We start from the raw sequence: 26,295 nt of genomic DNA on the forward strand, positions 1-26,295 counted from the left end.
TTCGATTCCAGGCATGTTTCACAACTGGCCGTGATTGGCAGTCCCATAGGGTGGCGTACAATTGGCCCAGCGTCGTCCGGGGTAGGCCGTCATTGTAAATAAAAATGTGTTCTTAACTGTCTTCTCTAGTTAAATAAAATCAGTTATTTTCTATTATAAGACGCAGAAGTCTACACGCACATTTGACAATCTCTGTTTTTATGTTCATGAGTTTCTTTCCTCCTCTGTTCACAGACCAAGCCCAGGAGAACAGCGCTGGAAGGAAGTGAGTAGTTGGTGGTATGTCAGTCTGATCCCATGTGATCTGAGGGTAGTTTCCTGGTGTGTGAGGCTGATGCTGTTGTTGTTACTGTTACTATGTTGGGTTGATCAGAGCTTTCTGGCACTCCATGTCTCATCCTGCATGCCACAGGAGCTTCTCATTATTGGGATTCCGAGTTTAGCCCATACTTCCTTATCCATGAGACGCTCAGTATCACGCTTAGTGTAAGGCTTCATTACAGGAAGCCACATCAGAGGAAACCCTAGTGGAAACTGCTCAAGCAGGGTTAGCTGGGCTGGCAAACCCTCATAGCCCTTTAGAGCTGGGGGTTCTGGGGGTTCTCAGGTCTGTTTTCTGCCCCTATTCATCTTCATCTGCAGTAAATGCACCCTGCTGCTCTCCCAACCAAAGCCCCGGCCAATCAGCATGTCACGAAGATGGATTGTGGGTAATTAAGTGGGATTGTGGGTAATCAGGGCCTGCCAGGAGGAGACTTCCAATCTCTCCTTCTTAGAGAGATGTGGTTTACAGACAGCATCCTTCAGACAGAGCTCTCCTGTCAGGAAGTACAACCACTGGCAAATCTGACTGTTTCTTTATTTTTCCTTTATTTCCTCCATTGTCCTGTTTTTCACTCTACATTTCTTGTCTATTTATTTTTCTTTACAATGTCTTTCTTTCCTTTCTTCCTGTCTGCTCTCCTGTGTCGTCTCCTTTCTTCCTCCTCCCTTCCCTCCATCTCCCCTCCTTTCCTGTGTCTTTGGGTGTGTTAGGGTGAACAAACCGGACCCAAAGGTTGTGGGACAACAGTACAACAAGCTGAGAGACTGGCACCACAGTGTTTCGGCACGCACACTCAACGTGCAGTAGACTGTAGTTTGCTGTGCCCAGTAACATCTCTCTGCCTGTGTTTTATTCATTTTAATCAGCCTGTAGTTAACTAGAAAGACAGTCTCAGATCTCACATTATAGAAGTCTGAGATTTCACATTATGCCTCACCACCTGTGCCTTGTCCTATACCACATCCCTTTAAGTAGTTACTGGAATTAGTTAGTAAGTTGCTGTGTATGTGTGTGTACAGTGAGCCTGCTGGTGTGTTAGGGGAGTGTGAGAGTGAGTGTGTGAGTGAGTGTGTGTGTGTGTTTGAGTTAAATACTCTCCCTTAGTTTACCTTGCCTTAGTACATACACACAATGGCCAGGTAATTAGGTACACCACCCCGTTCGCACGTGGCCATGGCTTGCTATATATTGCCGGCAGACAGGCATTGAGGCATTCAGTTACTGTTGGATTCAACATTAGATGTGGCAAAACAAGTGACCTAAGCGACTTTGAGAGTAGTATGGTGCCAGGCGCTTTTCACGCTCAACGGTGTCTAGGGTTTACCGAGAATGGTGCGACGAGCAAAAAACATACAACAGCTTGTTGGTGAGAGAGGTCAAAGGAGAATGGCAAGAATCGTGTAGGCTAACAGGTGTGCCACAAACAGGCAAATAATGGCGCAGTACAACAGTGGTGTGCAGAACAGCATTTCGGAACGCTCAACTCGTCGGTCCTTGTCACGGATTGGCTACTGCAGCAGACGATCACACTGGGTTCCAGTCCTATCAGCTAAAAACAAGAAGAAGTGGCACCAGTGGGCACGCGATCACCAACACTGGACAATTGAGGTGTGGAAAAACATCACCTGGTCTGACGAATCCCGGTTTCCTGTTGCGTCATGCTGATGGCAGAGTCAGCGTAAGCAGCATGAGCCCATGGACACATCCTGCCTGGTGTCAATGGTACAGGCTAGTGGCAGTGGTGTGGGGAATATTTTCCTGGCACATGTTTAGTCCCTTAATACAAATTGAGCAATGTGTTCATACCCCGACGAATACAGGCTGTTCTGGGGTCACAGGGGGTGCGACCCGGCTAGATGGGTGTACCTAATAAACGGGCCACTGAGTGTATCTTGAATACTGCATGAGAAGCAGGTTGAGATTAAATCTGCACATTATCATCTGTAATATACTACTGTAATATACTACTTTTTGTGTTTATTCTGTTTGTTTCTACTTCTTTTCCAACTTCACTATCCTCCAACTTCATTCTGATCATTTGTGTGTATCTTTGTATTTTATCTTCATTTTGTTTCATTTTATACACTAACCATATTCATTTTGCTTGAGGATTGTAACTGCTTATATATCAATAAAGTTGTATCCTTTTCTCTGCTGTTCTTCATTTCCTGCCCCCTTCTCCATTTCCTTTGAGCTTCCTCTTCTGTTTCTTCTTCTGCTATGAAGTACAGTATCTAAACACTTGACTGTGCAGTAGGGGCTCAGTTGGTAGAGCATGGCGCATGCAACGCCAGGGTTGTGGGTTCCATTACCACACTGGACCAGTACGAAAAAGTAGGAAAATGAATGCACTCACTACTGTAAGTAGCTCTGTATAAGAGCGTTTGCTAAAAAATGCTTGGTCTATAGCAATGGTTCCTTATCACCAATAGAGGGCAGTATCCTCAAGACATATTTAAATTACAGCGTAGCTGACCAATTTTACATTCATACAACTCAATATGACCCGGAGCAAATCAAGTCAGACTCAAGTTAGGTTATTTGCCTAATGGCAAGTCTTTCTCACCTGGGATTCGAACCAGCTACTTTCTGGATACAGCGTGCCCATACTGAGCGTGCTTGCTCCAAACCTTGATAGGCTGAACACCAATACTAGTACAGACCTAACCATAGTGGCTCAGGCACTAGATACAAGCATTATTTATAGAACCGTCAATGTCATGGAGGGCAACGTTGCAGAGTCTGTTGTTATGAGCAGTCTCCACTGCATACATTATTTGACTGAAAGAGAGTAAGGACGGAGAGAAAGAGAGAGTGAGAGAGATAAAGACCATGCCAACTCTAATTGTGTTCCTGTTTTCCTTATTGATGCGCCATCTGGACACTGGGTTGTATCATGTATCCTTATTGGATATACTGACCATGGTTTTCATCAGACACAGCTTTTTATCCAATCATCTCTCCTCGTAATTGGCCTGATGGTTGAGTGTGTCTCTGAGCTTCCTGCTAATTAATTGTAATGATTAGTGCCTGGGCTGGATGTGACTCAGTCACATAATGAGCCCAGGGTTTTTTTTGTCTTCAAAACAGCTCTTCCAATGCACTTGTATTTCCAACAACTATGTTGTTATTTTTGGGCATGGTCTGCACATTGTTTCACATAAACATGCACTTGAACAAGAAGAGAACCACATCTTTTATATTGGGGGTAGGAGAGGATGCAGAATGTGGGAGTTTTACTAATGAAGCGAAGTCTGCATAGTTTTTAGTGGGGAGGCTTGTTGTAATGGAATGACATTCTAACAGCTGAGAGGTGTTCTGAGTCCTGGATTAAACTCATACCGTACTGTAACCATGGCTGAGGTTGTCATAACAAACATGACCTGGGCCTGAGGGAGGGACTGACAGCCTCAGTTGGCACAGCCTGGTGATGTGAATAGTCCTGAATAAACAACACCAACCCTACCAGAACCTGGGAACCTTGAATACTATAAAGGAAAAACATTTCTGAAGTATGATGGAGTGTCTGAGTGTGTGTATGTGTGGATTTATATTTGTGTATGTGTATGTGTGTTGGTTTTTCAGTTTTACTATCCTTGTTGGGACCAGAAGACTTCACAAGGATATTAAAACAAGGAACCTTTGGACAAGTTGGGTCATTTCGCAGGAAAAAGCTATTTTAGGCTTAGGGGTTAGGTTTACAGTTAGGGTCACAATTAGGGTTAGGGTTTTGAGTTAAGTTTAGGGTTAAGGTTAGGATTAGGTTAATGGCTCAGGAGGTTGGTGGCACCTTAATTGGGAAGGACGGGCTCATGGTAATGGCTGGTGCGGAATAGGTGGAATTGTATCAAATACATCAAACACATGGTTTCCATGTACTCTGTTCCAGCCATTATTATGAGCCGTCCTCCCCTCAGCAGCCTCCACTGGTTAACGGTTAGGGTTCGGGGTTAGGGAAATCAAATGTTTGGTCCCCACAAGGATAGTAAAACAAACGTGTGTGTGTGTGTGTGTGTGTGTGTGTGTGTGTGTGTGTGTGTGTGTGTGTTCGTTCAAGGGCGTTCATGTGTGTCCATGAACAATGACCTATAAGCAGTACTTTTCTGTTCTCCAGTAAAGTTGTTGAGAATGCCCCGCCCAGTGGCCACATCACAACATCAGTGAAGACCATGACCAAAGTCCCAGGAGCCCCCAGGAATGGCAACAGTGTCCCCCCACCCACCTTCAAGATCCCCTCTGCCCAGGTCAAACCCTCCTGGCCAGCTGGAGGTTCAGCAGGTACTGTAGCACCATGACACTACCACTATGGTATTCTTCTGACTGTCTCTCCTGAGGATTCTGTGGTTAGGTTCACTCACCTGGCTGATGATGTTTCTGTTATTGTGTGTGTCCTGCAGCTAAGATAAAACAAAATCTTCGCTTGAAGCTGAGTTATATTACAGTCTTTGTTGAACATGGATGAGTCAGAAATGCTAATATATATCTTTCTTTTTCTAAGTTGAGAGCTCTGCCCTTTACTCAAACATTTATTTAGGAGAAGAATGTTTATGTATATGACTGAAATGTGAGGTCATCTAGTAGCTTTATTAACCATTGGCACTGGCTTTAAATGCCATGGCTGCATAGACTCAGACAGGCAACAGTACTCAATAACTGTTACTTCATGTAGCAGCTTCTCTTGACCTGCAGGGGGCAGACCTGTGCTGTTACTGGAAACCCTGACCATTGAATCAGTGCTTTTATTAGAGCAGCATAAAGCTCTATAAAACAAGCTGTATTCAGCTAATGAGCTCAAATTATAGGCTCCTTTTCCACGATTCCTGAGTGAAAACGTAGAATTATATATTAGATGTTCTGCTCTTTAATAAAAGGAGGAGATACAGGGTCTGAGAACTAGCTTTCTCTGTAAAGTCATTAGGAGTCATTATTACTAAGATTACTACTGCAGTATGTTCTCATACATAATGTGAATATACAATATATGGCCTTTACAGAGCTGTGTGAGGCGAGAGAGGTCCTATGCTTACTCACCGCCTCCCTGGGGACCTCTTAAGTGAGAGTTGCTGAAAGGGGGTGTATGAGAGACCACAGATACCTCTCTGTTAGATAGAGTATGTATCAGATTTACGCTTACTTGACCTTGACCTACTTGACCACAAACACATACCTCATACTGACTGTGCGGAACCTGCCCCACTGGGCAGGACATTATTGTGAGTCGCTCTCCCCTCAGCAGCCTCCACTGGGAAGGACATTATTGTGAGTCGCTCTCCTCTCAGCAGCCTCCACTGGGCAGGACATTATTGTGAGTCGCTCTCCCCTCAGCAGCCCCCACTGGGCAGGACATTATTGTGAGTCGCTCTCCCCTCAGCAGCCCCCACTGGGCAGGACATTATTGTGAGTCGCTCTCCCCTCAGCAGCCTCCACTGGGCAGGACAGGATTGTGAGTCGCTCTCCCCTCAGCAGCCTCCACTGGGCAGGACAGGATTGTGAGTCGCTCTCCTCTCAGCAGCCTCCACTGGGCAGGACGTTATTGTGAGTCGCTCTCCCCTCAGCAGCCTCCACTGGGCAGGACGTTATTGTGAGTCGCTCTCCCCTCAGCAGCCTCCACTGGGCAGGACATTATTGTGAGTCGCTCTCCCATCAGCAGCCTCCACTGGGCAGGACAGGATTGTGAGTCGCTCTCCTCTCAGCAGCCTCCACTGGGCAGGACGTTATTGTGAGTCGCTCTCCCCTCAGCAGCCTCCACTGGGCAGGACGTTATTGTGAGTCGCTCTCCCCTCAGCAGCCTCCACTGGGCAGGACAGGATTGGTATTAGGTTGTATACAGGTGTTGTGGTGTGTGTGTGTGTGTGTGTGTGTGTGTGTGTGTGTGTGTGTGTGTGTGTGTGTGTGTGTGTTACTGTTGGTGTGAGAGAGAACTATGCCCTCTGTCAGCCATCTGTGTAAAAGCCAGGCAGCATTGATGACAGAAGGTGATACATCTCCCAGATGTTTATCAGAGAGAGATGAGTGTTGTCTTAAAAACTCGTCTATCCAGCCTCCCTCACCTCCCTCCTTCCATTGCCCCCTCCCTCCCTGCCACCATGCCCTCCTGTCATTGTGTCAACCAAGAACATGTCCCCTAAGCCCTGGGACTGGGCTAGAAACTGATGCCTCTAAACGGTCACTCAACGGGACATTTAAAAGACCAACTTAACCAGATGTGGTTGAAGTAGTAGTTTGATGGACCTGGACCAAGGGTTTGGACCAGGGGTTTGGACCAGGGGTTTGGACCAAGGGTTTGGACCAAGGGGTTTGGACCAGGGGTTTGGACCAAGGGTTTGGACCAGGGGTTTGGACCAGGGGTTTGGCAGCCCTGCTGTGGTTCAAGTGAAACAAAGATACACATCTCCAGTGTTCCCTTACAGCCTGCCCAAAGCCTCTTCAGGGGTTAGTTAGAGCATAGAGCCAACACACAGTGACAATGTCATATACAGTTAATGCTCTCCTCCCTCCTTGCTCTCTCTCTCTCTCTCTCTCTGGCTCCCCCGTCTCTCTCTCTCCGGCTCCCCCGTCTCTCTCTCGCTCTTTCTCTGGCTCCCCCGTCTCTCTCTCTCCGGCTCCCCCGTCTCTCTCTCTCTCTGGCTCCCCCGTCTCTCTCTCTCTCTGGCTCCCCCGTCTCTCTCTCTGGCTCCCCCTCTCTCTCTCTCTGGCTCCCCCGTCTCTCTCTCTCTCGGCTCCCCCGTCTCTCTCTCTGGCTCCCCCGTCTCTCTCTCTCTCTGGCTCCCCCGTCTCTCTCTCTCTCTGGCTCCCCCGTCTCTCTCTCTCTCTGGCTCCCCTTCTGGCTCTCTCTCTCTCTGGCTCCCCCGTCTCTCTCTCTCTCTCGCTCTCTCTCTCTCTGGCTCCCCCGTCTCTCTCTCTCTCTCTGGCTCCCCCCGTCTCTCTCTCTCCTGGCTCCCCGTCTCTCTCTCTCTCTGGCTCCCCCGTCTCTCTCTCTCTGGCTCCCCCGTCTCTCTCTCTCTGGCTCCCCCCGTCTCTCTCTCTCTCTCTGGCTCCCCCGTCTCTCTCTCTCTCTGGCTCCCCCCGTCTCTCTCTCTCTGGCTCCCCCGTCTCTCTCTCTCTCTGGCTCCCCGTCTCTCTCTCTCTCTGGCTCCCCCGTCTCTCCTCTCTCTGGCTCCCCGTCTCTCTCTCTGGCTCCCCCGTCTCTCTCTCTCTCTGGCTCCCCCGTCTCTCTCTCTCTCTGGCTCCCCCGTCTCTCTCTCTCTCTGGCTCCCCGTCTCTCTCTCTGGCTCCCCCCGTCTCTCTCTCTCTGGCTCCCCCGTCTCTCTCTCTCTCTGGCTCCCCCGTCTCTCTCTCTCTCTGGCTCCCCCGTCTCTCTCTCTCTCTGGCTCCCCCGTCTCTCTCTCTCTGGCTCCCCCGTCTCTCTCTCTCTGGCTCCCCCGTCTCTCTCTCTCTGGCTCCCGCCGTCTCTCTCTCTCTGGCTCCCCCGTCTCTCTCTCTCTGGCTCCCGCGTCTCTCTCTCTGGCTCCCCCGTCTCTCTCTCTCTGGCTCCCCCGTCTCTCTATGCAGCCATAGAGAGAGGAGAGAGGGGAGAAGGGGAGAATTGTCTCTTCTTCGCCACTCCGCGTTCTGAGGGGCTGGGGGGTATTTTGTCAGGTGTCTCCTCTGGCTATGTAATGTTGTTTCTTCCCCCAGTGGGGAAGATTGATCCATTGTTTGGGCGGTGTGGAGTGGATCTGCCCGACACAGCTGGCCCATGCTAAAGACAGGGAGGTCACAGCTAGATCTAATACACTCTGTCAGCAACCTGCATACTCATTCATACCTGATCACACCTGCCCACCCACTACTAAGATAAGATTTATTTAGGTTTAGCTAGCAATGCACACAGCCATGTAAATACAGCTACTGTACTGCTCTGCCTGTCTGCAGTATGTTGTTAGTGTTTTGATTACATGACACAGCAGTTTGTGAATGTTTTTTATATCGCTCAAATGGATGTGATTTTTTGTTTATCTCTGTATGGTGTGACTGAAACAACTGGACAAATGGATGTGATTTTTTGTTTATCTCTGTATGGTGTGACTGAAACAACTGGACAAATGGATGTGATTTTTTGTTTATCTCTGTATGGTGTGACTGAAACAACTGGACAAATGGATGTGATTTTTTGTTTATCTCTGTATGGTGTGACTGAAACAACTGGACAAATGGATGTGATTTTTTGTTTATCTCTGTATGGTGTGACTGAAACAACTGGACAAATGGATGTGATTTTTTGTTTATCTCTGTATGGTGTGACTGAAACAACTGGACAAATGGATGTGATTTTTTGTTTATCTCTGTATGGTGTGACTGAAACAACTGGACAAATGGATGTGATTTTTTGTTTATCTCTGTATGGTGTGACTGAAACAACTGGACAAATGGATGTGATTTTTTGTTTATCTCTGTATGGTGTGACTGAAACAACTGGACAAATGGATGTGATTTTTTGTTTATCTCTGTATGGTGTGACTGAAACAACTGGCCCATGGTGTACTTTCTGTTTCTTTAGGTTTATCTAAGGGTGGCGCTGCGCCCTCTTTTGGGCGGGTCAGCAACACTGCACCAGTACCCACAGTACCCAAAGTTTCTGACCGCCCCGCCCCCCAGGCGCACCCCAAGGACCAGAACTCCCTGGTACAGCGGGCCGAACACATCGCAGCGGGAACACGCACCCCCATGTGTGGCCACTGTGACAAGGTCATTAGGTCAGTACCAACAGTCAGTATGGGAAGCCATGTGTTGACTTATGGTCAAAAGTAGTGCACTATATTAGAATTTTGGACACAGCCTAATCCTAAGGGTTTACGTCTGATTAGTTTAGTCCCTTTCAAATACATATGAAATTGATAAAGTGGTGTTTAAAGTTAATTTTACCAAAAAAAGTCAACCTCTCTTTTTGTCTTGTTACCCTGACCTCTGACCCCTTACTATCTTCCACAGAGGTCCTTTCCTGGTGGCCATGGGCATGTCCTGGCACCCTGAGGAGTTTAACTGTTCCCACTGCCACATGTCTCTGGTGGAGTCTGGCTTTGTGGAGGAGAGGGGAACAGTGTACTGTGCTCACTGCTATGAGAAGTTCTTCGCCCCTACCTGCACCAGCTGCCAGCAGAAGGTCCTGGGGGTGAGTGACATACTTTAGGAGACAGTATAGTATCTTGGCTTGTCCACCTTGCTCAACTATCTTAGCTTCCTCTTCTAATGCACAGACACATATTGAAATCAAGTTATGGCATTATGACAGTAATATAATTCCCTATAATCCCTTGTACTTTTTTACAGGAAGTCATCAATGCCCTGAAGCAGACATGGCATGTGTACTGCTTCCTGTGTGCGTCCTGCCAGCAGCCAATCAGAAACAACACCTTCCACCTGGAGGATGGGCTGCCATACTGTGAAAGAGGTGAGAGGTCACAGCAAGCAAGGTCTTAGGGAATGAACGGCACTGTGAAATTATTTGCGTCATGAAAGTAACATTATACTGACCCTCTCCCATTCAGACTACTATCAACTCTTTGGTACCAGTTGCCATGGTTGCGACTTTCCCATCGAGGCAGGAGACAAGTTTCTGGAGGCGTTGGGATTCACCTGGCATGATACCTGCTTCGTGTGTGCAGTAAGTCAGCCTCCTATGGAGCGAGAGAGGGAGGCATGGAGAGAGAGAGGGAGGCATGGAGAGAGAGAGAGAGAGAGAGGTCATGGAGAGAGAGGGGTCATGGAGAGAGAGAGAGAGAGAGAGGGGGGCATGGAGAGAGAGAGAGAGAGAGAGAGGGGCATGGAGAGAGAGAGGGAGGCATGGAGAGAGAGAGAGAGAGGCATGGAGAGAGAGAGAGAGGGGGCATGGAGAGAGAGGGAGGGGCATGAAGAGAGAGAGAGGGAGGGGCATGAAGAGAGAGAGGGGGGCATGGAGAGAGAGGGAGGGGGGCATGGAGAGGGAGAGAGAGAGGGAGGCATGGAGAGGGAGAGAGAGAGGGAGGGAGAGAGAAAGGGGGGGGCATGGAGAGAGAGAGAGGGGCATGGAGAGAGAGAGAGGGGCATAGAGAGAGAGAGAGGGGCATAGAGAGAGAGAGAGGGGCATAGAGAGAGAGAGAGAGAGAGGCATGGAGAGAGAGAGAGAGAGGCATAGAGAGAGAGAGAGAGAGAGAGAGAGGCATAGAGAGAGAGAGAGAGAGAGAGAGAGAGAGAGAGAGAGAGAGAGAGAGAGAGAGAGAGAGAGAGAGAGAGAGAGAGAGAGAGAGAGAGAGAGAGAGAGAGAGGAAAGGGGGGCATGGAGAGAGAGAGGGAGGCATGGAGAGAGAGAGAGAGAGGGGGCATGGAGAGAGAGAGAGAGGGGGGGGCATGGAGAGAGAGAGAGAGGGGGGTGGAGAGAGAGAGAGAGAGGGGGGCATGGAGAGAGAGAGGGGGGGCATGGAGAGAGAGAGAGAGAGGGGGCATGGAGAGCGAGAGAGTGGGGGCATGGAGAGCGAGAGAGGGGGGCATGGAGCGAGAGAGGGGGGCATGGAGCGAGAGAGGGGGGCATGGAGCGAGAGAGGAGTGGAGTAGATAAAATAGAAGGGTTGTAGCACTGACACTACTGTACTCTGTCTGTCTTTTTCTAGGTCTGCAACACCAGTTTGGAGGGCCAAGCCTTCTTCTCTAAAAAGGACAAGGCTCTGTGCAAGAAACATGCCAATACAGTCACGATCTGACCCACCCGCAGGAGTGAAGAACAGAGTTGTTGATATTTTTTGGTAGTTTTAAAAGATTGATTTATCTGATTATGACTTTTATTAACAGATGTCTGGTTATGGGGATTTACGCTTTATTTCATCTTCTCTGATGTATCTCTCTCTCTGTGTGTGTGTGTGTGTGTGTGTGTGTGTGTGTGTGTGTGTGTGTGTGTGTGTGTGTGTGTGTGTGTGTGTGTGTAGTTTACCATTCACCGCTTGTGCCATATAAAAGGGGAAAATATTTTGCTAAAATGAAGGTATGAAAAAGTACCTAGTGTCTTTTCTACCGATTTAAATTCATTAGTTATTTGAAGATTTGTTGAAGTCAGACAAAGTGCATGATGGGAGAAAGTATGTTGACTTGAAGGGAGGTATGATTTTTCATGAAATATCCGATTGAAATGTTCTTTACATACAGGTGAACACATACTCCAGTAGCGGCCCAGGGCCATATCTGGCTCATCATGACATTTCTTGAAGCCCTCAACATGAATTTATTTCATAAATGAAAATCCACTACATATGATCCTTTAGCATGTATGTAGTTACTCTAATTAAAGTCTTATTTTAGTATATATATATATAAATAATGGTGACCTTATCAAATTAACATTAATCAGTGGACATATTCAAATCAATTATCACCTTATTGAAAAAGAATGTGTTATTGAGAACAACTAGACAGCCCCCCTCTCCCCTCTGTCTCTGTCTGTCTCTCTCTCTGCTGGTCTAGTTGAATCTGTAGACAGATCTGTATTTATCCTGGTAGTATATTTATTGGGGCTGGAGGGATGTAGGAATGTACTGTATTTTGGGCTTTCTAGGGTCAGTTTGCACATAGAGTGGTTTACAAACGGTCAGGACAGACAGCTGTTATTTTATTATCAGTAGGGGTTTTCTGAGTTTATTGTTGTATTGATTTTTCAAAGTATTTTTATGGATTACATTTCCATACATTTTTAACCTAAACTTAGACACCATTTTGCTTTTCCTGCCACTGATGAATGCTTGTCTATGTGGTGTTTATTGGTGTAATTCATTGCATTACCAATCAATCATATTTGCCATGATGTTACTCATCCAAACTACAGACTAAAATGTTAACATTTTTCTCTACATCTCTACAATTTCAGTGTTATTGTGATTTGTATTAGACCTTTGTGGGAAGAACACAATTTTATTGGGAAATACAGTACATTAATTCAAGTGTATTGGTCTTCTATTTGTAAAAAGAAAACTACAATTTCATATAAAGTCTTTGAAAGTAATAAGGATTCAGTCATGTGTGTGTTTTTGTTTGTGTTTTTATGTTATCATTGTTTGTCATAGTGTCACTATAGAGATCGCAGATCAAAACCTCTAAATATGACTGGTTGATTCCATTAATACCCCGTATGTAGCCAACAGCGTGATGATGAAGCTCAAAACTTTGTTCCGCTTTTATGCCAACTTATATTAGGACTGGTGTTCAATAAACCAACCTTTCTTTGCTACACAGACATGATGCAGCAATATAACAATATTGTTCGGTGTCAGATGAGGCCATACAGACAGGCACTGAGTCCCCTCACACGCTCACCTAGGCGATCTCCAAGGAAACAGGGGAGATAACATTTCTCTCAGGTGTCCTGTCTTGCCTCAAATTAATGATGACATTATGACACTGCAAAAGTGCAGACTACAATGTACCTTTTGAATAAACAATGACTGAAAAAAGTTATAGGGGAAAATGTCAAGTGGTGCATATTATGCAATAAAGATTTCCATCCGTAGATAAAGTGAAACGAAAGGGCCACTTGGAGCAGCGGGGGACCAAACTGTACTTCTCCAAGACGTCGGAGGTGGGAGCCCTATACCGCGCGGCGAAAACGTAGCTAATGTTATGTAGAGCCCGTTCACTTGGAGAAGTTAGAAATCCGACACAACACAAAAGTAGAAAAACGAAAAAGCCTAGACGAAATTTTCTAAATAATTGTGACCAAACCATCATATCGGAATCTTTCTATTCTACGCGAGGCAAAGGTAAGTTTGTTTAGAAAACCAGGTGTTTTCATAGCAAGTTTTAGCTTGCATCAATTCTGGTCGCTAGCTTGTATCCTTACTTCTGTCAGAATGTAAAAGTGGTGGTATTGTGTTTAGTTTGCGAGTCATGTAATTCAGTCATGATACACAGGTTTTGACGGCGGTGATGGATCCAATTAGCATCCCCTGAACTATCACCGACCGCCTGCTTCCTCTGCTCTGGTTCCGAGATTTCAGGAGCTGGCGTTGATGTTTATCAGCATTTAGCAATTAGCAATTATCGCCACACAATAAATCTCCAAATGCCACTTTAGATCAAGTGATTTACTGTAGGCTAAAGCCCTGGAAAATACACCTCCAACGTACAACTATGATAAACGTATTCAACTTTTTTCTCAAATAGCCTAAGATTATAGCTTAATATTTGGATACATTTGCAAAAGGCTACTTTCACAATACCGTAAGACTTTTCATCAACTCTGATTTTCAATAGTATGAGAGTAATCATAGAAAATGATGCTTTATAATGCTTCCTCTTGATGATACAAGAAATGTTACCAATTATGGCTAGAGGGGTATGAGTGTTTTTGGTGTACCTGTGAAGTCTTGTTTACTGTCTATTAATATAGCCCCAGTATGACCTTACACCCCTTGCTATCAGTATGACCTTACACCCATTACTAGCTATCTCATTGAAAGTGTCTCTTAATAATGAACTCTGTGTGATGTTGAAATACCGCCTCTGGCAGAGTCCTGGATTGATACTGCTCATTATTTTAGATTTATTAGGATTTATTAGGATCCCCATGTACAGACTTCACAGCGCCTGGGGGAGATTGTATTTTATATTCAGTAGGAAGATATACTGTAGTATACTCACACATTAAGACACAGTGGACCTGGGTTCAGTACAAGATATTGGCCAACTGTACTGTTTTATCACACTGGGTGCATGTGTGTAAATATGTGTCTCTCTCTCTGGTCTACTGGAGTTCTATGATAGACTGGTGAACAGAACAAAGCATTGTGGCGTGGCATGACTGTCTTTAAATGGGGTTTCAGTCCAATCAAATATTACCCTTGACCCCATGCCACTATACACCAGTTGATGGGAACACAAATCAGCAGCCCCACAGTGATTGCAGTGGACCACCAAAAACATCACTGGCCTCCAGCTCCTGAAGTTAGGCCAGCCAGAACCCCAAGAGCAACCATCCAAGCACAGCCTTATATTTTATACTAGTCTTCACCTTGTCAAATGGGACCTTATACCCTATGTAGTGCACTACTTTTGACCAAGTCCCATAGGGGTCTGGTCAAAAGTAGTACACTATATAGGGTGCCATTTAGGATATAACATGCAGTCCTATGCAATACAGAGAGGATCATTGATGGAAGCCTGAGTGAGTGGTCTAGAATGAACCACAGTGATCTCACTACCACCCAGGATTGGCAGCAGCACCAGACACAGAAACACACACACACCAACACCATAGCCTACAGGGATGTGGAGGGAGGCTGGAGGGTGGTTGGCAGGCCTGTGTTTTTGTGGCCTACCACAGACTGAGGCTGGGAGCGTTTCACTGTTGGGCTCTGTGTGTTTCTGGCGTCGGAGTGTGTGTCTTACTGTGTAACTTACCCACGTGGTGGTCTTGGGAGGTCTTGTTATGGGAGTTGTGTAAAGGTATTCATCTCCGGTGTGAAAACGACTGTGTGATACAGGGCTGGCCACACGGGCAGTCTGGTAATAATCAGGATGTCGAAAATGAGACACGTTGATATTGGGAGGAGAGGTGATGACAATGCACCTGCCAGGTATCTGTTGAACAAAACATTTGGTTTGTCACTGAATGATTGTCGTCTCCCATTTGCCTCAAGGTCATCTCCCTTGTGGCTCTTGAGTGGCACAGCGGTCTAAGGCACTGCATCTCAGTGCTGGAGGCGTCACTACAGACACCCTGGTTCGAATCCAGGCTGTATCACAACCGGCCGTGATTGGGTGTCCCATAGGGCGGCGCACAATTGGCCCTGCGTCGTCCGCATTTGGCCGGTGTAGGCCGTCATTGTAAATAAGAATTTGTCCTTAACTGACTTGCCAAGTTAAATAAATACAAAATGTGATCAATAAATAACCTACTAAATGTTGAAGACACACCGGTCCTGTGATTATGGAAGACTGCAGGGTCTGTGTTTCACAAGTGAGATATGTAAAATAATGTTTGACAGATTTCCAGGTATCTGCAGGTTACACCTATTTCCTTTACCTTTGAGTTAAAAACCTAAACCTACGGCCTATAGAGAGACACACAGGGTAGTCATGGGTCTGAATCTGGGTCTGTCCGCAGGGCTAAGCTTAGCAAGCTGCGACCCCTCTCACCCCGACTTCCTCCCTTATAATTACAGGAAGTGAGCTCAGCCAATCAAAGAAGAGTTCCTGGGCGCATATTAACAAGCTGCCAGTATTTGGGAAGAGGGGGGAAGGTTTTCCTCTTAGAGAATGTTTGAAAGATATTGAGAAAGTGTTGAAGAGGGTGGGACTGTCTGGTATCAATCTCAGGAGAAATGGAATTAGCACTCAGGTTATTGAGGGATATCTTTGTTCATCCCTTTATAAATATCTTCAGGAGGATTTGAACACAGACAATCACATGTGTGTCTTGTTACAGTGTTGGTTGGAGACAGAGGTCCAGACAGGGACCATCGAGTCCCTAGCGCAGGGGTGTCGAACTCATTCCACCAGGCCTCAGTGTCTGAGTTTTAGTTTTTTTTCTTTCAATTAAGACCTACTGTAGACAACCAGGTGATATTTACTAATTAGTGACCTTGATTCATCAGTCAAGTACAAGGGTCGAGCGTTCCGTGGAATGACTTTGGAACGTGCCCTATAGCGCAACCAGTTTCACCTGCGGCCAATTTTCGTCGGAGTCGATGGTCGGGGGCCAAAACATAATGATAATAATTTGTACACTGCAAATTGACCACAACTAAGCCAAAAAGAGATTGTTCATTTCAAATACCATCATTTCATACCTTGATTACATTGAGACACGATCGCATAAGTCTCTTCTTTTAGTACTGGGAATACCTGAACAGATTCCTGGGAACAGATTCCTGGGAACAGATTCCTGTTCCTGGGAACAGATTCCTGGGTATTTTACAGTCTCGCAGGCCGCCTGCCGACCCCTGCCCTAGCAGCCTACTATGTCTCAGGGGCTTGACAGAGGAGAGGACAACAGAAGGAGAACGGAGGATATCAGCCCTCTTTCAATGGCTTTACCAGCCACAAATGCCAGAACATTCTCTATTCCCCTTTGTTCCTGCTCTTGATGAGTGTGGGAGTAGATTTAAGCACATGGGTGTCTGATATTGCATGAGTGCACAAACACACTTCCGAGCTCAAGAGCATCTGATATCAAGGCTTTACACAGGTATGGCTTTTCCATCAATCATCTAATCCCTTTGCTTTCTTTCTGCCAATACTGCAGCTGGAGTTCATTCCACACCCACACACTCTGTAGTTACCATGCACACCCGGACACTCTGTAGTTACCATGCACACCCGGACACTCTGTAGTTACCATGCACACCCGGACACTCTGTAGTTACCATGCACACCCGGACACTCTGTAGTTACCATGCACACCCGGACACTCTGAAGGAAAAACAACATTTTCCCCTGGAAAACAATGGTCACATCACAGACCCAGGGATGCAGTTCTCTGCTTGTCTGCTCCAGACATTCTCATCCCTCAGGAGGACTAGGATACATTTTCAGGACATAGGTAAGAGGAGCCATGGAGAAGATAGATTATGTTCCCTTGGTGATTCCTACTGTCATTCTTCATATTAACAGAGTTCTGGGTTTCAACATTGGGACAAGGAGGACATACTTGCCGTCGCCTATGAGAAAACCCTCAGCTTTAGAACACTAGAAACAGTCACTTATTTAGGCCTACAGTCTTCATGGTCCAATAATATTTCCTCTCAGATTTCTGGAAGTGTTGAAATATCATTCATATATGGATATAGATTAAAGCTTGTTGTCATGAGTTCATCCATTGTAGCATTCCTCCTGAGGGGAAATCACATGGTCTGTGGAGTGTGCACCTCTGGTTCAGATCAGCACTGGGGCAGAAGAGGTGGAGGAAGAAGAAGAGGAGCAAGAGGCCTCATCTTGTTCCACTTTCTAGTAATCCTCTCCTTTCCTATAGGTTCCAGTTGGTCTTTGATAATTACTGATAATTCTCTCTCTCTCTCTCTCTCTCTCTCTCGATGAAGGGAGGCGGGAAGGAGCAGGAATTACTTCAAGCTGCTAGCTGTGTGCTCTTTGCCTGGAAGGTCTATAACCTTGTGAGAGAAATTGGGCATCCTGTTATTAGGAGGAGAAACGGGGAGAAGACAGAGGAGGGGTGAGACATAGAGATAGTAGTTGTTGAATGTTGGCAAGAGGCATTGGTTGAAATCCCAGGTAGGGAATTGCCTTGAGCCTGGCTGAAATTCAGTCTGAATCACGTCTGGCAAATACCATTAATTGGAAAATATATGAAAATCTAAGCTGTTTTATTAACTTTCTCTTTCAGAAGAAGACAGCAGCTGTGACTTTGGATGGCAATAATGACAGACTGTTGTTTAACCCCTCATTGTTGGATGGTGAGTCTGCTTTCTATTCTTACTTCTTCTTTATTGTTTAAATGGAAGATGAGTTTCCTATCCTTGTTTCTTATTGGATTTCTGTGCTGGTGGTGGTGCTAGTGGTGTTTGGGTGCTGGTGGTGGTGCTAGTGGTGTTTGGGTGCTGGTGGTGGTGCTAGTGGTGTTTGGGTGCTGGTGGTGGTGCTGGTGGTGATGGTGGTTGGGTGGTGCTGGTGGCGTGTAGCGTTTGGGTGGTGCTGGTAGCGTGTAGCGTTTGAGTGGTGGTGGTGGTAGCGTTTGGGTGGTGGTGGTGGCGGCGTGTAGCGTTTGGGTGGTGCTGGTGGTGTTGTTTGGTGGTGGGGTGGTGGCGTAGCGTTTGGGTGGTGGTGTCGTGTAGCGTTTGGGTGGTGGTGGTGGTGGCGTGTAGCGTTTGGGTGGTGGTGGTGGCGGCGGCGTGTAGCGTTTGGGTGGTGGTGGCGTGTAGCGTTTGGGTGGTGGTGGCGTGTAGCGTTTGGGTGGTGGTGGCGTGTAGCGTTTGGGTGGTGGTGGTAGCGGCGGCGTGTAGCGTTTGGGTGGTGGTGGCGTGTAGCATTTGGGTGGTGGTGGTAGCGGCGGTGTGTAGCGTTTGGGTGGTGGTGGCGTGTAGCGTTTGGGTGGTGGTGGTAGCGGCGGCATGTAGCGTTTGGGTGGTGGTGGCGTGTAGCGTTTGGGTGGTGGTGGTAGCGGCGGCGTGTAGCGTTTGGGTGGTGGTGGTGGCGGCGTGTAGCGTTTGGGTGGTGGTGGCGTGTAGAAAGCTCACTGATGGGTAGGTGGCAGTGAACCTCCAGAGCGTCTAATTGACTAACTGCTAAACATATCAATGAGGACGTAAGTGAATCCACACTGCAGCTAATAGAGTCAGCTCTGTGTAGGCTACACTGCAGCTAATAGAGTCAGCTCTGTGTAGGCTACACTGCAGCTAATAGAGTCAGCTCTGTGTAGGCTACACTGCAGCTAATAGAGTCAGCTCTGTGTAGGCTACACTGCAGCTAATAGAGTCAGCTCTGTGTAGGCTACACTGCAGAATCAGTCTGTAGAGACACAGTAAGGCCAGCCAATGGATGCTGACTGTGGCAAACGGCACATGGTCCACTGTGTGTGTCTCTTACCTGGCTCTGAGACATGGATCCCTCAAACTCAGTGAGAGAGGAATGTGGGACGACACACACAGTGGACCTGCTTACTGATTTAAAAGGGGATGTGGAGTTGAAAGTTTGACAGTAGCTGTTAGCACTGGCTAGGTGGAGTAGCATCTAAACTACACTCTACAGGCATGGAACTAGGTGGAGTAGCATCTAAACTACACTCTACAGGCATGGAACTAGGTGGAGTAGGATCTAAACTACACTCTACAGGCATGGAACTAGGTGGAGTAGCATCTAAACTACACTCTACAGGCATGGAACTAGGTGGAGTAGCATCTAAACTACACTACAGGCATGGAACTAAGTGGAGTAGGATCTAAACTACACTCTTCAGGCATGGAACTAGGTGGAGTAGGATCTAAACTACACTCTACAGGCATGGAACTAGGTGGAGTAGGATCTAAACTACACTCTACAGGCATGGAACTAGGTGGAGTAGGATCTAAACTACACTACAGGCATGGAACTAGGTGGAGTAGCATCTAAACTACACTACAGGCATGGAACTAGGTGGAGTAGGATCTAAACTACATTCTACAGGCATGGAACTAGGTGGAGTAGGCTCTAAACTACACTCTACAGGCATGGAACTAGGTGGAGTAGGATCTAAACTACACTCTACAGGCATGGAACTAGGTGGAGTAGGATCTAAACTACACTCTACAGGCATGGAACTAGGTGGAGTAGCATCTAAACTACACTCTACAGGCATGGAACTAGGTGGAGTAGCATCTAAACTACACTCTACAGGCATGGAACTAGGTGGAGTAGCATCTAAACTACACTCTACAGGCATGGAACTAGGTGGAGTAGGATCTAAACTACACTCTACAGGCATGGAACTAGGTGGAGTAGCATCTAAACTACACTCTACAGGCATGGAACTAGGTGGAGTAGGATCTAAACTACACTCTACAGGCATGGAACTAGGTGGAGTAGGATCTAAACTACACTCTACTGGCATGGAACTAGGTGGAGTAGCATCTAAACTACACTACAGGCATGGGACTAGGTGGAGTAGCAGCTTAACTGCACTACAGGCATGGAACTAGGTGGAGTAGCATCTAAACTACACTCTACAGGCATGGAACTAGGTGGAGTAGCATCTAAACTACACTCTACAGGCATGGAACTAGGTGGAGTAGGATCTAAACTACACTCTACTGGCATGGAACTAGGTGGAGTAGCATCTAAACTACACTCTACAGGCATGGAACTAGGTGGAGTAGCATCTAAACTACACTACAGGCATGGGACTAGGTGGAGTAGCATCTAAACTACACTCTACAGGCATGGGACTAGGTGGAGTAGGATCTAAACTACACTCTACAGGCATGGAACTAGGTGGAGTAGCATCTAAACTACACTCTACAGGCATGGGACTAGGTGGAGTAGCATCTAAACTACACTACAGGCATGGGACTAGGTGGAGTAGCATCTAAACTACACTACAGGCATGGGACTAGGTGGAGTAGCATCTAAACTACACTACAGGCATGGGACTAGGTGGAGTAGCATCTAAACTACACTACAGGCATGGGACTAGGTGGAGTAGCAGCTTAACTGCACTACAGGCATGGAACTAGGTGGAGTAGCAGCTTAACTGCACTCATGGGACTGAGTGAACCTATCCTCACAGCTGACCTGAGGACAGGTGAGACATAAGGGCTATTGGGGCATGTTATAGAGTTGTCCCCCGTAGCTGATCTGAGGACAGTCCAACACTGATGGGATGTCATTGTAGGCAACTTTTCTCTGCTGCTGTCATTGTTACTCCTGCTCTCAGTGGGTGTGAAGCCTCGGCCTTTTAAACTGAAGTTGAATGGGGGTCTGTGAACAGAACGGGTGAAGGCCACATCATTAAGTGTGTTCATTCAATATATCAAACAATTTCAACACAATGGAGTGATTGTGTGTGTCTCTGACAAGGCCTCTTATACAGTATGTTCTCTCCCTCTCATTGATTTCCACACTGGGTCAGAGAGTTGCTGCTGTAGAGTTTAATTAGCATTCCTTAACCCTTAAGAAATGAACTTGCCACTACAGGCATAAACAAAACAATGTGCTGACAAGGCTCTGACAGCACTCCAACAGTCAGGATCTGAACTGGAGTCAGTGAAGAGTCCCCTCCACAGAAGAACGTAGCTGGTTGTGTTGATAAGAGGCTGTTTGCTGTGGACTAGGACATTGACCTGGTGTCAGGAAAGAGGAGAGGCCTGTAGTAGCAGAGCGCTGGTTTAGATGGCTGGAGAGTAACACTCCGTTAAAGAATGCAAAGAATCTGTGTGTTGAAGTTCACACTGTATCTCCATATGCGGCTGGATCCTGGCAAATAAGAGACAGCTGTGTCTGAGAGAGGGAGTGTCAAAGTAGTCACACTGAGATGGATTTATTTGAATTGGGTGTGCGTCCTCTATATGGAAAAGATTACTGTATTGTACATGTAAGCACACACACACACACACACACACATACACACACCAGACAGGTAGCAACCAGGATGTTGGTCTGTGTTTATACGCTGTAACTCAGTGGGTTATTAAAGCAGTGTAGGTCTATGGTAGAACGGCTGAGGCAGACAGACCACCCTACATGATGACACCTGTTTGAAGTGCAATGGGAGATTCAACACGTAGCCCTGCTCATTCTGTTGGCTTAATGGTCTACTTACTCAGCTCTACTACGGTTCTGTTATTTCACTGTGATAATTACATGGCATAAGGTCTTAGGATGCAAAGCTCAAGGAACATTTCTATCTTATGGCTTTACTCTCCTTTTTAACTCCCAAAACCCTCCCACCCTCATAACCACATAGATAAACACACCCTGGGGACTGAGGCTTTCCCCCACTCTGAAAACACATCCATCATATTATGTTGAATGTCCTTTTGAAGAACCAATACAGTCTGAGTGTCTTTGTTCTAAATTCCTGCCTGTGTCTTGGAGTGTAGTTGCAACGAAACCCCACGCTTGTACGCTAACTGGTTCTGACAGCAAGGAGAGAGGGGAAAAACAGATCATCTTTTCTCTCCTGCTCACGTTATTCGCCTGCCCCTGTATTTTTTGACGACAGATTCAAATGGATTTTCTGTGTTTTTTACATAGATACCGGGCAGGGGGCGATCTGAATCATACAGTACCTGGTCTTACCGTGGTTGTCTGCATGGAAATGTGATGACATCAAAGCTTGGCATGCTGAGCCCCGTCCCAGTCCTATACTGTAGGACATCCATACACTAAATGTTATCAGGATGCTCTCTCATATCCTTGGCTGCTCTGACCAATCTCTTAATTACAGCCTGACTAACATCCTGGTCAACAACAATACAGAATAAAACGGATGAAGTGAATATCATTTTTGTCTATATAACATAAACCAATACAGATTCTTGACATTATGGATGCAGTATCATGTACTGTATGCTTTGTGTTAATGTTTGTGATGAGATCCTCATGGGAGTGTGTAATCAGTGGTGTGTTCTGGTGGCAGGCCGCGCCAAATTCGGCTTCTCTCTGGACTCTCAACAATGGCTCTCAGTCAGTCAGTCAGTCAGTCAGTGTACTGGCACTGAGCTATATTTAGAAATTGTAATGGAAAATGTACAGTCAGGCAGGTTCCCTTTCAATCAGCCAATTACAGGATTCATAGTGGAGTAACACATGGGAACACACACACACAGGTTGCACAGGCAGCACAGTGGATGCCTGGCAGGTTTTAGCACACATCACAGGATTAGAGAGCCAGCCAAAACAAATGACGTCATGCCTCGTGTGCTCAACATCCCAGGAGGATCTTCTCTCTTACCTCTGTAACACCATCCCCACTCCCTGTCAAACCCAGGACACTCTCCTAATATCATTATCTGGGGTATTAAATGTTAGACTCATTTCACCATTTGACTTTCACCTGTACTGTAGTTTGTCTCTGTACAGCTGTTGGTCCTGTCTGTGTGCTGGACTTGTCTCTGCCTATAACTCTCCTATGAGGACAGATCGTCATTAACAAGCCTTGGCCAAATACAAACAGTGTAGTTATTCCCTCCGTAAGGCAAACAGGCAAAACGTCAGTACAGAGACAAAGTGGAGTTGCAATTCAACGGCTCAGACAAGAGACGTATGTGGCAGGGTCTACAGACAATCATGGACTACAAAGGGAAAACCAGCCAGGTCGCAGACACCAACTTCTTGCTTCCGGACAAGCTAAACACCTTTTCCGCCCGCTTTGAGGATAACACAGTACCACCGACGCAGCCAGTTACCAAGGACTGTGGCTCTCATTCTCCGTGGCATCCCTAGCCGCGTCCTCAGAGCATGCGCAGACCAGCTGGCTGGACTGTTAACGGACATATTCAATCTCACCCTATCAAATATATTTATGAAGCCCTTTTTACATCAGCCGATGTCACACCCAGCATAAAACCCCAAACAGCAAGCAATGCAGATTATTTTTATTTTTTTATTTAACCTTTATTTAACCAGGTAGGCTAGTTGAGAACAAGTTCTCATTTGCAACTGCGACCTGGCCAAGATAAAGCGTAGCAATTCGACACATAGAACAACACAGAGTTACACATGGAATAAACAAAACATACAGTCAATAATACAGTAGAACAAAAGAAAACAAAAAGTCTATATACAGTGAGTGCAAATGAGGTAAGTTAAGGCAATAAATAGGCCATGGTGGCGAAGTAATTACAATATAGCAATTAAACACTGGAATGGTAGATGTGCAGAAGATGAATGTGCAAGTAGAGATACTGGGGTGCAAAGGAGCAAGATAAATAAATACAGTATGGGGATGAGGTAGGTAGATAGATGGGCTGTTTACAGATGGGCTATGTACAGGTGCAGTGATCTGTGAGCTGCTCTGACAGCTGGTGCTTAAAGCTAGTGAGGGAGATATGAGTCTCCAGCTTCAGAGATTTTTGCAGTTTGTTCCAGTCATTGGCAGCAGAGAACAGAGATGTAGAAGCTAGGAAAAACTCCCTGCAATGCAGGAACCTAGGAAGAAACCTAGAGAGGAACCAGGCTCTGAGGGGTGGCCAGTCCTTTTCTGGCTGTGCCGGGTGGAGATTATAACAGTACATGGCCAAGATGTTCAAATGTTCATAGATGACCAGCAGGGTCTAATAATAATCATAGTGATTGTAGAGGGTACAACAGGTCAGCGACTCAGGAGTAAATGTCAGTTGGCTTTTCATATCCGAGCAGTAGAGAGAGAGAGTTGAAAACAATAGGTCTGGGACAGGTAGCACGTCCGGTGAACGGCTCAGGGTTCCATAGCCGCAGGCAGAAAACTTGAAACTGGAGCAGCAGCACGACCAGGTGGACTTCGGACAGCAAGGAGTCATCAGGCCAGGTAGTTCTGAGGCATGGTCCTAGGGCTCAGGTCCTCCGGGAGGGGAGGGAGAGGGAGAGAGAATTAGAGAGAGCATACTTAAATTCACACAGGACACCAGATAAGACAGGAGAAATACTCCAGATATAATAGACTGACCCTAGCCTCCCGGCACATAGACTATTGTAGCATAAAATCCCAGTCTGCTGTCCCCACATGCTTCATGATGTCCACCAATGTTCCTGTACCCAAGAAAGCGAAGGTAACTGAACTAAATTACTAGCACTCACTTCTGTCATCATGAGCTTTGAGAGTCTAGTTAAGTTTCATATCACCTCTACCTTACCTGACAGGCGCTTGCTCAGCCCCAAAAAGATCCTCAAGGACAACAACCATCCGAGCGAGCCACTGCCTGTTCACCCCGCTATCATCCAGAAGTCTAGGTCAGTACAGGTACATCAAACCTGGGACCGAGGGACTGAAAAACAGCTTCTATCTCAAGGCCATCAGACCGTTAAATAGCCATCACTAACATTGAGTGGCTGCTGCCCTATATACGTAGACTTGAAATCACTGGCCACTTTGATAATGGAACACTAGTCACTTTTAATAATGTTTGCATTACTCATCTCATATGTATATACTGTATTCTATTCTACTGTATTTTAGTCTATGCTTCTCAGACATTGCTCGTCCAAATATTGATATATTCTTAATTGACTTCCTTTACTTTAGATTTGTGTGTATTGTTAGATATTACTTGTCAGTCAATGCAGCAAATGCATGAATGTTTCTACTGCTCTTCTGTCCAGGTTTAAGAGTGGGCTCTTTCTTTCTTGTTTTCTTTCTTTTCTTTTGTGTTGACTACTGGAGTATCTCGCTCTGTGTTGGCTGCTGGAGTATCTCGCTCTGTGTTGACTGCTGGAGTATCTCGCTCTGTGTTGACTACTGGAGTATCTCGCTCTGTGTTGACTGCTGGAGTATCTCGCTCTGTGTTGACTACTGGAGTATCTCGCTCTGTGTTGACTACTGGAGTATCTCGCTCTGTGTTGACTACTGGAGTATCTCGCTCTGTGTTGACTGCTGGAGTATCTCGCTCTGTGTTGACTACTGGAGTATCTCGCTCTGTGTTGACTGCTGGAGTATCTCGCTCTGTGTTGACTACTGGAGTATCTCGCTCTGTGTTGACTGCTGGAGTATCTCGCTCTGTGTTGACTACTGGAGTATCTCGCTCTGTGTTGACTGCTGGAGTATCTCGCTCTGTGTTGACTACTGGAGTATCTCGCTCTGTGTTGACTGCTGGAGTATCTCGCTCTGTGTTGACTACTGGAGTATCTCGCTCTGTGTTGACTACTGGAGTATCTTGCTCTGTGTTGACTACTGGAGTATCTCGCTCTGTGTTGACTGCTGGAGTATCTCGCTCTGTGTTGACTGCTGGAGTATCTCGCTCTGTGTTGACTGCTGGAGTATCTCGCTCTGTGTTGACTGCTGGAGTATCTCGCTCTGTGTTGACTACTGGAGTATCTCGCTCTGTGTTGACTGCTGGAGTATCTCGCTCTGTGTTGACTACTGGAGTATCTCGCTCTGTGTTGACTGCTGGAGTATCTCGCTCTGTGTTGACTACTGGAGTATCTCGCTCTGTGTTGACTACTGGAGTATCTCGCTCTGTGTTGACTGCTGGAGTATCTCGCTCTGTGTTGACTACTGGAGTATCTCGCTCTGTGTTGACTACTGGAGTATCTCGCTCTGTGTTGACTGCTGGAGTATCTCGCTCTGTGTTGACTGCTGGAGTGAGTCTAGCTGTTCTGATGAATCCTGAGTGCTTAGGTAGAGTATGGTGTGTATCCGGTTACATATGACTCAAAGTGTGTGGCAGAGAGAATAGCAGCTATTCTGCTGTAGCCTGGACCGTTATTACAGGTGTGTCAGGCCTAGATGCAGCTGTTAATTACTCAGACATGGCTACATGTAGTAAGTACCATGTGTCTACAGAAGGCTCACGTGTAAATGAGAACAAACTAGCTCACTGTGTCTTACAGTTGATCTCTTAGAAAAGTAG

General features: G+C 46.4%; 2 protein-coding genes across 4 annotated transcripts in view; both read left to right on the forward strand.

Annotated features, from left to right (window-relative positions):
- LOC106568185 (PDZ and LIM domain protein 5) overlaps nucleotides 1–12,329 on the forward strand; it is a 112,588-nt gene extending 100,259 nt beyond the window's left edge. For all 3 annotated transcript variants that reach the window (XM_014138300.2, XM_014138301.2, XM_014138302.2), the window contains 7 exons: nucleotides 235–265; nucleotides 4,440–4,603; nucleotides 8,865–9,060; nucleotides 9,296–9,476; nucleotides 9,635–9,755; nucleotides 9,853–9,968; nucleotides 10,951–12,329. In XM_014138300.2, the coding sequence (XP_013993775.1) occupies nucleotides 235–265; nucleotides 4,440–4,603; nucleotides 8,865–9,060; nucleotides 9,296–9,476; nucleotides 9,635–9,755; nucleotides 9,853–9,968; nucleotides 10,951–11,040 (899 nt within the window). In that variant the 3' untranslated portion in view covers nucleotides 11,041–12,329. The remainder of the gene's footprint in view (nucleotides 1–234; nucleotides 266–4,439; nucleotides 4,604–8,864; nucleotides 9,061–9,295; nucleotides 9,477–9,634; nucleotides 9,756–9,852; nucleotides 9,969–10,950) is intronic.
- A 567-nt stretch (nucleotides 12,330–12,896) lies between these two features.
- LOC106568184 (bone morphogenetic protein receptor type-1B) overlaps nucleotides 12,897–26,295 on the forward strand; it is a 193,278-nt gene continuing 179,879 nt past the window's right edge. The window contains exons 1-3 of the mRNA XM_014138295.2: nucleotides 12,897–13,083; nucleotides 17,362–17,492; nucleotides 17,664–17,733. The gene's annotated coding sequence lies outside the window, so the exon portion shown is untranslated. The remainder of the gene's footprint in view (nucleotides 13,084–17,361; nucleotides 17,493–17,663; nucleotides 17,734–26,295) is intronic.

This window comes from Salmo salar, chromosome ssa13, assembly GCF_905237065.1.
Source record: "Salmo salar chromosome ssa13, Ssal_v3.1, whole genome shotgun sequence".
NCBI classification, from domain to species: Eukaryota; Metazoa; Chordata; class Actinopteri; order Salmoniformes; family Salmonidae; genus Salmo; species Salmo salar.